The sequence below is a fragment of the Triticum aestivum genome, chromosome 4A (assembly GCF_018294505.1).
Source record: "Triticum aestivum cultivar Chinese Spring chromosome 4A, IWGSC CS RefSeq v2.1, whole genome shotgun sequence".
NCBI lineage: Eukaryota > Viridiplantae > Streptophyta > Magnoliopsida > Poales > Poaceae > Triticum > Triticum aestivum.
This window is the reverse complement of record NC_057803.1, coordinates 120,494,152-120,506,370: the sequence shown is the minus strand read 5'-3', so window position 1 is coordinate 120,506,370 and position 12,219 is coordinate 120,494,152. Positions and strand designations below refer to the sequence as shown.

The window sequence follows — 12,219 nt, the reverse complement described above, 5'->3', positions numbered from 1 at the left end:
CCCTGCGGCCCCTCGTTGGCTTGTCGCCACAGGTTTGGCCTTCCGCCTCAAAAACCTCCCCTGCAGAGTTCGGTTGCAGTCAGGAACTTGAACACGTGTGGACGGACCCCTATCCGGGGTACTGGGACTTCGATCTCAAGTACCTGGGGTGTCGGGATTAGCCCTGGGTAATCGGCCGTAATGGCCACCAAGGCGTTGTCCTCGCTCAATTGATGGAACACTCCATCAATCAGCTCCACAGATATGTCCGGATCCTCTTGAGAGGCCGGGTCGAGAGACCGTCCTGGGTCCTCGGGTTGTGGAGGCGGGCTGCTTATTTCCTTAATAGCCCAGCGCAGTTCCTGCATTGAAGTCATCAGACTAAGTATTTAACAATGGGAACACTAAACAGATGAGCAAGTAAATGCGACCACTTACCCAGCTTGGGAGATTGTGCATAGAGAATCCACCCTGTGGGTTGACGCGGATAAATTCCTCCTCTTCTCCCTTGTACAAAGTGGACAAGATATTTAATAGAGCGGCAACTGAATCCGGCCCTTTATGGGCGTAGCGGGTGGCGTCGTCCTCCCCGTTGAAATCCCACATGGGGTGACTTCTATACTGAAGCGGCTGCACCCCCCGCATGATGCATTCGGCCATAACTCTGATCATGGTTAGTCCGGAATGGGCCAACAATCTTATTCGGCCCATCAGGTAAACGATGTCCCTGTCACTTTCCCTTTGAGGGCTCCGTGGACGCCAGCTTAGGCGCTTCTTTAAGGGAGCACTATTGAATTCTGGGAGGCCGATCCGGACAGGATCCGGCAGCGGGATGTCTTCTATATAGAACCATTCCGAGGGCCAATCTTCGGACGCCTTCTTTTGGGGTTCCGGAAAGATATCCGATCCCGGCGATGCGCCATACTTCGGCTCCGCCCACTTGATACATTGACCCTTTCTTGAAACGGGGCACAAGGCAAAATAGATCCTTCCATAGTCCGAAATGAGCTTCAATACCCAAGAACAGCTCGTAGAGGGCTACAAAGCCCGCCATATGCAATACTAAGGCAGGCGTGAGATGATGTAGCTGGAGGCCGTAGAACTCCAGCAGCCCCTGGAGAAATGGGTGGATGGGAAATCCGAACCTCCTTATTAAGTAAGGGACAAGGCACACCCGCTCTCCTTTGGATGGATTAGGGGCATTCTCTGCTTGCTCTCCGCCGTTGTAGACGGCAAGACCAGCTCGAACCGGGACCATATAGGCCGGGGGGAGAAATCCCTTGGTCTGGAGCGTCACTAGCTCACTATGCGGAGTAGAACATCTCTCCCAATATCCAGGCTTAGGGCTAGAAGGGCGAGCGGAGGAGTTGCGGTGGCTGGCCATGGTGGAATGGACCTTTGTCGGATGCGCTCTGATGAACACTCGTGGATGGGAGAAGGTGTGGATTGGATCTAAATCCTCGTCCCCTTAAGTAGGGCAGCTCATTTACGCGGCTAGGGGTGTGAACGTAAAAACACTCAGACTTTTCATATTCGTTTGACACGTGGGAGACGGCCATTATTGAGCGTAGAAGCCAAGGAGCGCAACATCTACAAGAAACTGGACTTTATTCGAATAGGTACACGGAATTTGGAGGAGAACCCGCCTTACAATGCCGAAGACAATCTGCGCGCCGGACTCATCGTCATTGAAGTCTGGTTCGGGGGCTACTAAGGGAGTCCTAGATTAGGGGGTGTTCGGATAGCCGAACTATACCTTCAGCCGGACTCCTGGACTATGAAGATACAAGATTGAAGACTCTGTCCCGTGTCCAGAGGGGACTTTCCTTGGCGTGGAAGGCAAGCTTGGCGATACGGATGTTCAGATCTTCTACCATTGTAACCGACTCTATGTAACCCTAACCTTCTTCGGTGTCTATATAAACCAGAGAGTTTTAGTCCGTAGGACAACATACACATCAACAATCATACCATAGGCTAGCTTCTAGGGTTTAGCCTCTCTGATCTCGTGGTAGATCTACTCTTGTACTACCCACATCATCAATATTAATCAAGCAGGACGTAGGGTTTTACCTCCATCGAGAGGGCCCGAACCTGGGTAAAACTTCGTGTCCCTTGCCTCCTGTTACCATCCGGTCTAGACGCACAGTTCGGGACCCCCTACCCGAGATCCGCCGGTTTTGACACCGACACTAGGTGTCACTTGGGAGCCTCCGACAAAGATTGTGGAGTTGAACCAAGGAGTTTGTAAGGGCAAGGAGATCGCCTACTTCGTGAAGATCTACCGCTAGTGAGGCAAGTTCTTCGTGGGCGATGACCATGATGGGATAGACAAGGTTGCTTCTTCATGGACCCTTCGTGGGTGGAGCCCTCCGTGGACTCGCGCAACCGTTACCCTCCGTGGGTTGAAGTCTCCATCAACGTGGATGTACGATAGCACCACCTATCGGAACCACGACAAAAACATCCGTGTCTCCAATTGTGTTCGAATTCTCCAAACCCTTCCTTTTACATTCTTGCAAGTTGCATGATTTACTTTCCGCTGCTCATATACTCTTTGCATGCTTGCTTGATATGTATTGTGTTTGTTAAACTTGTGCCTAAACTCCACTTCAACTTAAGAAAAATTAAAAACTGCAACTTTTGGCACTTAGTGTCTAATCCCCCCCCCCCCCCTCTCTAGACACCTCTTCTCGATCCTTTCATCAATCTAGATTAGAAGGACCTGACTTTGTTTTACAACCCCATTCGATCCTGAACGCAACCAGACTGTTGTTTTAACCACCATACAGCCAATTCTAGCAAGTTCATGGCTAACATTATTCGTCTGACGCCGGATAGCTATAATCTCTATCTTCATCTCACTCTTGATCAGAGATTTGATCTCCTAAACTAAAGAAGCATCACGGGAGAGTGGACGTTCTGGACGCAGCGGCATCTGGACACTGCAATCTAACCACACGCTTTTATCATGGTGATCTGCGCATATCCATTGTTGGTCTAATTTAATCAAGATACAAGAGGAAAAACAGGGCTAGGACGTACAGGGAGCCTATCCTAGCAGAGGAGGATGGTCCACAAAAAGTATAAAGGTGAGAAATGGTCCGCAAAAAGTCATCTCTCTCTCTGCCATACTAGCTAGGGGGTGGTGTGTACCTTATGTGCAGGCATGCACATCCATACCCGATATACCGATTCAAAGACAATAACTTAACTGACTTGAGACACGGATACGAAGTCCCGAGTGGAGCTTGTTCCGGCGATTGGAGAGGAGGCGGCAGCCGCCATGGCTGACGGGTGAGTGATTCCCTCCCTGCTTCGTCTCCTCCCAGTTTGCTTCTGTTCTTTTTTCCATGGTGTTCGGTTGTCTAATTCGTCCCCTCCTGTTCGCTACTCAGTGATTCAAATTTTTTGAGCGGTGTTGGTGGTTGTTGTTTGAGTGGAGGCTGCCCTTCTTCAGGCGACGCCATGTTCAGAAAATGGCCAGATCCAGCCCCTGGCGTTCATGCGTCGGTCTACACGATCTCCGAGAACGTGTACTGGTTCTCCTACAACCAAAAGTGGTCTGTGACCCTGCAGGTTCGAGCCAAAAGTCCCATGATACAATGCATTCTGCCAGAACGTACAGTTAGCTTTCAACTTTATATACGCTGCAAACCAAACTCCAACGCCCACTATACTCTAACTAGCATGTTATCCTGGTGTGAATTGCGAAGAACCACGCGCCGTCGATGCCGCTGCGTGCAGCGCTGCGCTTCTCAGCATCACGAGGCCTATTCATCGACGATTTGTGGCCTCTATCCCAAACCTTTCAACTAGAGGTGACACAATGAAGATTGCTTACGATGTGAAGAGCATGAAATGATAGTGTTGTCACTTGGATAATTTCCTCCAACAAAGGTATCTTTCCACGGCAGAACAACCTACAAAACCTCGTAGCCTACATTATAGTGTGATGTGGTCTGCCAGCTCACCTTTAAAAAAAAAGGAGAATGACCCCCGGCCTCTGCATCTGGGCGATGCATACGTCCACTTTATTAATTATTCTCACAAGACCTTATAAAGTCATACAACAGTAAGACTAAAGCCGTCTTCTAAGCAACAAACTGTCGCTGCACCTATCCAGTTGATGAAGGGGCGCACATAGCCTGAGCCTAATACCAAACAGACATCGCAGCCCTAACATCTAAGACCTGAGACCCCAACCTAGCCACTTGCCGGGTCTGGGGCACACACTGGTCCGGCGTGCTCTCAGAGGCCGCCGCTGCCAACTGCTACCGCTCCATCTTCAGAATTGTATTGATGCATCAACCTTGCTCGGTCCAGCTATCGTCGACGCCACCATGGCGCCCAACGACACCTCCTCCCTGCGCGCAAATAGCTGAACACGTCGTGATGCCACTGATACACCTCAGCGCCATGCTGCCAAGTATCACCAGCCGACACAGCTTGAAGCCTTTGGAGGATCTGCCCAGCTCACCTGCTTGCATCCCTACTTTGATATAGCAAAAAAAGAGAATAACGAATCACTCATGGTACGCGTCTCAAGAGAAAAACTACTCCCTCCGTCCCATAATGTAAGACTTTTTTGACATAAGACAATTTTCGACATTGCAGTAGAGTAAAAAAAAACTTCTCATGTATGGGACCTAGTGGGTATGTGATTCCACGACTCTTACCCCTCTTGACCGGGACGCAGGATTGCCCAGTCTCCAGATTTGGAGCGTAGACTTCCGAACCGGAGCGTTTCCACGGTGCCCAAGAAAAGCCAGAGAAAAAAACCAGGCGACCGGTGGGTCAAATGGCACCACACCCAGCGGACTCGCCAAGCAAAACAATAACGCGTCGGCTGCTACTACCTTCCATCCGCTCCGTCCCCATCGGCCCCTGGATTTCCACGCCCTCAACCTCGACACCCTGCGACACGCGCAATCCACACAAACTGACAAGCGCGGCCCCACCCGCCAGCCACGCCGCTCCCGGTCCAGCCCGACCCGGTTGGTGCGTGCAGCGCGCGTCCATACAAGAGAGCAGCAGCTGCTGCCGGTTGACCGTTGAACCCTCCGAGCCGTCCGATGAGCGCGCTGCCACGAGGCGGCCTCCATCGGGCCGTCCGTCCCGGCCCCTCAATTCCCGGGCGATACGCACAGAAAAGAGCCAGAGACCGCGCGCACCAGCACAGCACAGCAGCTGTGGTGTGCTCCCGCTCGCTTTCTCGCTACCTTCCTCAGCTGGGCCGAGAGCATTAGCGGAGCCGCCCTTTTCTATTTATAATTCTCTCCTCCTCGCCCCTACAAGAATCGAGAGCCGGGATAAAGTCAATCATCAGCTCAGCCTCAGCCTCATCCCGTTGCGCGTGCGTGCGTGCGTGTTGCCTCGCTCCTGTGATTGGGTTTTGAGAGTTTCTTGGCTGTGCTTGAGAATGGACGGCGCTCCGGTGGCCGAGTTCCGGCCGACGATGACGCACGGCGGCCGCTTCCTCCTCTACAACATATTCGGCAACCAGTTCGAGATCACGGCCAAGTACCAGCCGCCGATCATGCCCATCGGCCGCGGCGCCTACGGGATCGTCTGGTACGTACGTTCCGCCCGTCTTAATTTGCTCCTCAATCACCATCGATTTCTTGCCAGGTTTGGTCAAGCCGTTGCGGCTCTGATCGGAGAACAGAGGGGGGATTGGCTCTGGGCCTCTGGCCATGGGGAAAGATGGGATTAGGCCAATTCACTCCTTTCTGTGAACAACACTAGTTTAGTCGCACTATATTTTTATCAGTTGAGCAAATATGTTAGTAATCTGTTAGTGCTCTGCGGTTGGTGGTGCTTAATCTTGTCCTGAAATTCCACTTGTGGTTGCGTGGGCGCAGCTCGGTGATGAACTTCGAGACGAGGGAGATGGTGGCAATCAAGAAGATCGCCAACGCCTTCGACAACAACATGGACGCCAAGCGCACGCTCCGGGAGATCAAGCTCCTCAGGCACCTCGACCACGAGAACGTAATCAGCATCTATCTCTTCCGCTTCAGATGTGTGTATGTATCTGACTGAATTCGGCAATTCAGGCGCTAACCTGTTACTCTACATGGATGCAGATAGTAGGCCTCCGAGATGTGATCCCGCCGGCGATCCCGCAGTCCTTCAACGACGTCTACATCGCCACTGAGCTCATGGACACGGACCTCCACCACATCATCCGCTCCAACCAAGAACTCTCGGAAGAACACTGCCAGGTAGTAAAGAGAAGAGAAATAAGCCATCGATTTTGTTCATGTTTGTGACAATTTGATCCGTATATTCATGCACCATGGTGTTCTTGGGTGGCTTCCAGTACTTCCTGTACCAGCTGCTGCGCGGCCTCAAGTACATCCACTCGGCGAACGTGATCCACCGCGACCTCAAGCCGAGCAACCTGCTGCTGAACGCCAACTGTGACCTCAAGATCTGCGACTTCGGCCTGGCGCGGCCGTCATCGGAGAGCGACATGATGACGGAGTACGTGGTCACGCGGTGGTACCGGGCCCCGGAGCTGCTGCTCAACTCCACCGACTACTCCGCGGCCATCGACGTCTGGTCCGTCGGCTGCATCTTCATGGAGCTCATCAACCGCGCGCCGCTCTTCCCGGGGAGGGACCACATGCACCAGATGCGGCTCATCACGGAGGTGATCGGCACCCCCACCGACGACGACCTGGGATTCATCCGGAACGAGGACGCCAGGAGGTACATGAGGCACCTGCCGCAGTTCCCTCGCCGGTCCTTCCCGGGCCAGTTCCCCAAGGTGCAGCCCGCCGCGCTGGACCTCATCGAGAGGATGCTCACCTTTAACCCGCTGCAGAGGATCACAGGTGCGTTGCGTCCCACGTCCGCGTCACTCTGCTTTGATCTTCACGTGTGAATTTCGTAGCGCCGCACCGCACTGCACGCAATGCTGCTGCTGTTAGAGCGCCGTGCTTTGTTGACTGGCTTTGTACGGCCAGCGTTGGGGTCAGTGTCAGTGCTAAAAACATCTTTGTGCTGGGTATAAGTAGGAGTAGATGCAATCTGCAGCCACTTCGGCCCGTATATTTAAGTTTACTGCATGTGGACATGTGCTCCCTTTTTAGACAAAAACCATGTGTGCTGCCCACTTGATTAAGAAAAGATCTTTCTTTGCCTATCTTTGGAGCTAGTAGTATCTGCTGTAGACGACAAGGGCTGTGCGTGTAGTGCAGAATCACACTTTTTTTTAGAAGAAACGTATCTGTTTTTGGCAACAGATATGGATGGAAGAGATCTGCTGCAGCTACTCTCAAAGGCTAGATTCCTGTATCTGTTTCACAACAGCAATAATAGAAGTAGCTTTTTGAGACGTCGACCAGACAATTCTAGTGAAAAGAAGGCTAGGAAGCAAACCGTCCGTCTCATAATATAGAAGTGTTTTTGTCATTATATAGTCCCCCAGTCTCATAATAGTGTTTTTGACACTACAGGACGGAGGGAGTACATTTTATTTTTCTTCGGTTATACTTGATGTCTTAGTATGCATTCTCGCTGAAATTGCTCTTGTCACGTAGAAAGTTTTTTTGTTTTTTGAAACATGGCAATTTTTTTGCCATTTTCATTGAATAAGGAGTATCAGAGCTCTTGTCAGGTAGGAAGTTATGTCTCATCAGTTAATTAGTGTCTTACTGGTGTGGATTCTTACTGAATTTGCTATTGTGATGCAGTTGAAGAGGCGCTGGAGCACCCGTACCTAGAGCGGCTTCACGACGTCGCCGACGAGCCCATCTGCACGGACCCCTTCTCCTTTGACTTCGAGCAGCACCCTCTGACGGAAGACCAGATGAAGCAACTCATATTCAACGAAGCCCTGGAGTTGAACCCCAACTTCCGATACTAGATGATTCATTCCTAGTTACCCAACCCCCAACAGTATGATTTCGGTATAAAACTGTCTGTAAATAGGAGTAAGATCAAAGAACATGGTAGATTGCGCACTGCATTTGTTTGTTTATTCTGTGTAAGTTGTTGCTGCTTCTTCAAACCTTTGTCCCTCAGCTGTGCGAATAAAAAGTTTGGAGCATGATTTGAGGGCAAATCATTCTCTAGTTTATGAAGAAATGGTTTTTATTAATCAGGTATCCATTCACCATCGTAAGCTGACAAACAGAGAATGGAAGTGTATCGAGGATCGGTTTGAGAAGAAACTGAGTTGCTGGAAGGGCAAACTCATGTCATATGGAGGCCGATTGATTCTGATTAATTCGGTGCTCACGAGTATGCCAATGTTTCTCTTATCTTTTTTCGAAGTCCTAGTTGGTGTTAGGAAAAGGTTGGACTTCTATCGATCCCGATTCTTCTGGCAAAGTGATGAACTAAAGAGAAAATACAGACTTGCCAAATGGGATATCATATGTCGACCAAAGGACTAGGAGGGTCTTGGTATTGAGAATCTTGAAGTCAAAAACAGATGTCTTTAAGTGGCTGTATATATTATCAGTTGAGACTGAGGCCACGTGGGCGCAAATTCTACGTAGTAAGTATCTGCAGTCCAAGACTTTATCCCAGGTGACAGTGAGACCGACTGACTCGCCTTTTTGGAAGGGACTTATGAGAGTCAAAGCGGCCTTGTTTAATAAGACAAAGTTTATAGTCGGTAATGGCACCACCACTCGCTTCTGTGAGGATACTTGGCTTGGTGAAACGTCGCTGGCGCTTCAGTATCCGTCCCTGTATAGTATTGTTCGACGACGTGATGCTTTTGTTGCAACGATTTTGCAGTGCATTCCCCTTAATATTCAGTTTAGGAGGACGCTTGTTGGCAACCAGTGGGAAGCGTGGCTCCATTTGGTGAGTAGACTGATGGAGGTTCAGCTATCTCATCAGTCCGATCAGTTGTGCTGGAAACTTACTAGGTCTGGAGAGTTCACAGTTAAATCGATGTATATCGATGTCATTAACTCTAGTGTCATTCCTAGTTCCAAATATGTTTGGAAAGTCAAAGTTCCTTTGAAAATTAAAGTGTTTATGTGGTTTGTACATAAACAAGTCATTCTAACAAAGGATAACTTGGTAAAGCGCAACTGGACAAGATCTACTAGGTGTACTTTCTGTGATCGGGATGAAACTATCAAGCACTTATTCTTTGATTGCCCGTTGGACAAAGTGTTGTGGCACACGGTGCACATTGCCTTTAACATCTCTCCTCCGAATTCTGTCAGTACATTATTTGGAACGTGGCTTGTTGGGATAGAGTCCGAAACAGCTAGACACATTCGCGTAGGAGTATGTGCATTGTCGTGGGCAATTTGGAACTGCAAAAATGATTTGGCTTTTAATAGAACAACAAATATTCATTTTTTGCAGGTTATTTTCCGAGCCACTGCGCTGATCCGTATGTGGTCGTTACTGACTCCGACGGAGGCCAGGGAGCATTTGGTTACTGGATCTATCCGCTGGGAGATGGTAGCTCGGGATATCTTCAACCGATTTGACTGGCGGTCATGTAATAGGATAGGCGATTAGTTTACCTATCTTTGTTATGCTAGCCGGTTGTGGCCTATTGGCATTTGTGTTTGGCGTTGTGGCTCTTCGTGAGCTTGCCGTTATTTTGATTTCAGACTGTAAGACCTTGTTGAACCTCTTTATTTATCTATAAAGGTGGTCGTATGCATCATTCTGATGCAGAGGCCGGGGAGTTCCCCCTTTTCAAAAAAAGGTGGATGCTCACCTGATATTGAGAATGCAGTTTATATGTCCATATATATGAAAAGCAACAGTATTTAGGATTTACTATGTTTCTTATAGGACCTTGGAGTACCATTTTGATCATAGTATTCTTACAGGAATCTCAACGTCAGTGCATACTGTTGGGGAACGTAGTAATTTCAAAAAAAATCCTACGCACACGCAAGATCATGGTGATGCATAGCAACGAGAGGGGAGAGTGTGATCTACATACCCCTGTAGACCGACAGCGGAAGCGTTAGCACAACGCGGTTGATGTAGTCGTACGTCTTCACGGCCCGACCGATCAAGCACCGAAACTACGGCACCTCCGAGTTCTAGCACACGTTCAGCTCGATGACGATCCCCGGACTCCGATCCAGCAAAGTGTCGGGGAAGAGTTCCGTCAGCACGACGGCGTGGTGACGATCTTGATGTACTACCGTCGCAGGGCTTCGCCTAAGCACCGCTACAATATTATCGAGGTCTATGGTGGAAGGGGGCACCGCACATGGCTAAGAATATGATCACCTGGATCAACTTGTGTGTCTAGGGGTGCCCCCTGCCCCCGTATATAAAGGATCAAAGGGGGGGTGCGGCCGGCCAGGAGAGGGCGCGCCAGGAGGAGTCCTACTCCCTCCGGGAGTAGGATTCCCCCCCTTTCCTAGTTGGAATAGGATTCGGGAGGGGGAAAGAGGAGAGAGAGAAGGAAGGGGGGGCGTCGGCCCCCTCTCCTTGTCCTATTCGGACTAGGGGGAGGGGCGCGCGGCCCAGCCCTGGCCACCTCTCCTCTCTTCCACTAAAGCCCACTAAGGCCCATATACCTCCCGGGGGGTTCCGGTAACCTCCCGGTACTCCGGTAAAATCCCGATTTCACCCGGAACACTTCCGATATCCAAATATAGGCTTCCAATATATCAATCTTTATGTCTCGACCATTTCGAGACTCCTCGTCATGTCTGTGATCACATTCGGGACTCCAAACAAACTTCGGTACATCAAAATGCATAAACTCATAATATAACTATCATCGAAACCTTAAGCGTGCGAACCCCACGGGTTCGAGAACAATGTAGACATGACCGAGACACGTCTCCGGTCAATAACCAATAGCGGAACCTGGATGCTCATATTGGCTCCTACATATTCTACGAAGATCTTTTATCGGTCAGACCGCATAACAACATATGTTGTTCCCTTTGTCATCGGTATGTTACTTGCCCGAGATTCGATCATCGGTATCTCAATACCTAGTTCAATCTCGTTACCGGCAAGTCTCTTTACTCGTTCCGTAATACATCATCTCACAACTAACTCATTAGTTGCAATGCTTGCAAGGCTTATGTGATGTGCATTACCGAGAGGGCCCAGAGATACCTCTCCGACAATTGGAGTGACAAATCCTAATCTCGAAATACGCCAACCCAACATGTACCTTTGGAGACACCTATAGAGCACCTTTATAATCACCCAGTTGCGTTGTGACGTTTGGTAGCACACAAAGTGTTCCTCCAGCAAACGGGAGTTGCATAATCTCATAGTCATAGGAACATGTATAAGTCATGAAGAAAGCAATAGCAACATACTAAACGATCGGGTGCTAAGCTAATGGAATGGGTCATGTCAATCAGATCATTCACCTAATGATGTGATCCCGTTAATCAAATAACAACTCTTTGTCCATGGTTAGGAAACATAACCATCTTTGATTAACGAGCTAGTCAAGTAGAGGCATACTAGTGACACTCTGTTTGTCTATGTATTCACACATGTATTACGTTTCCGGTTAATACAATTCTAGCATGAATAATAAACATTTATCATGAAATAAGGAAATAAATAATAACTTTATTATTGCCTCTAGGGCATATTTCCTTCAGTCTCCCACTTGCACTAGAGTCAATAATCTAGATCACATCACCATGTGATTAACATCGATAGTTCACATCATCATGTGATTAACACCCATAGTTCACATCGCCATGTGACCAACACCCAAAGGGTTTACTAGATTCAGTAATCTAGTTCACATCGCTATGTGATTAACACCCAAAGAGTACTTAGGTGTGATCATGTTTTGCTTGTGAGAGAATCTTAGTCAACGGGTCTGCCATATTCAGATCCGTATGTATTTTGCAAATATCTATGTCAACAATGCTCTGCACGTAGCTACTCTAGCTAATTGCTCCCACTTTCAATATGTATCCAGATTGAGACTTAAAGTTATCTAGATCAGTGTCAAAACTTGCATCGACGTAACTCTTTACGACGAACCTTTTGTCACCTCCATAATCGAGAAACATATCCTTATTCCACTAAGGATAATTTTGACCACTGTCCAGTGATCTACTCCTAGATCACTATTGTACTCCCTTGCCAAAATCAGTGTAGGGTATACAATAGATCTGGTACACAGCATGGCATACTTTATAGAACCTATGGCTGAGGCATAGGGAATGACTTCCATTCTCTTTCTATCTTCTGCCGTGGTTGGGTTTTGAGTCTTACTCAATTTCATACCTTGTAACACAGGTAAGA

The 12,219-nt window shown here is 48.9% G+C and overlaps 1 protein-coding gene across 1 annotated transcript; it reads left to right on the top strand.

Annotated features, from left to right (window-relative positions):
• Positions 1-5,188: 5,188 nt before the first annotated feature.
• LOC542829 (mitogen-activated protein kinase 5) lies at positions 5,189-8,089 on the top strand. The gene is made up of 5 exons (XM_044507190.1): positions 5,189-5,553; positions 5,844-5,973; positions 6,069-6,206; positions 6,305-6,821; positions 7,683-8,089. Exons 1-5 carry the CDS (start codon positions 5,402-5,404, stop codon positions 7,853-7,855), a joined length of 1,110 nt encoding a protein of 369 aa, XP_044363125.1. The 5' UTR covers positions 5,189-5,401; the 3' UTR covers positions 7,856-8,089.
• The last annotated feature ends 4,130 nt before the right edge of the window (positions 8,090-12,219 follow it).

Excerpts from the sequence above, each read along its gene's own strand:
- LOC542829 (XM_044507190.1), top strand. The coding sequence starts at position 5,402 with ATGGACGGCGCTCCGGTGGCCGAGTTCCGGCCGACGATGACGCACGGC. Across the intron at positions 5,554-5,843 it reads GGCGCCTACGGGATCGTCTG|CTCGGTGATGAACTTCGAGA; the intron begins GTACGTACGTTC and ends GCGTGGGCGCAG. Across the intron at positions 6,822-7,682 it reads CCCGCTGCAGAGGATCACAG|TTGAAGAGGCGCTGGAGCAC; the intron begins GTGCGTTGCGTC and ends ATTGTGATGCAG.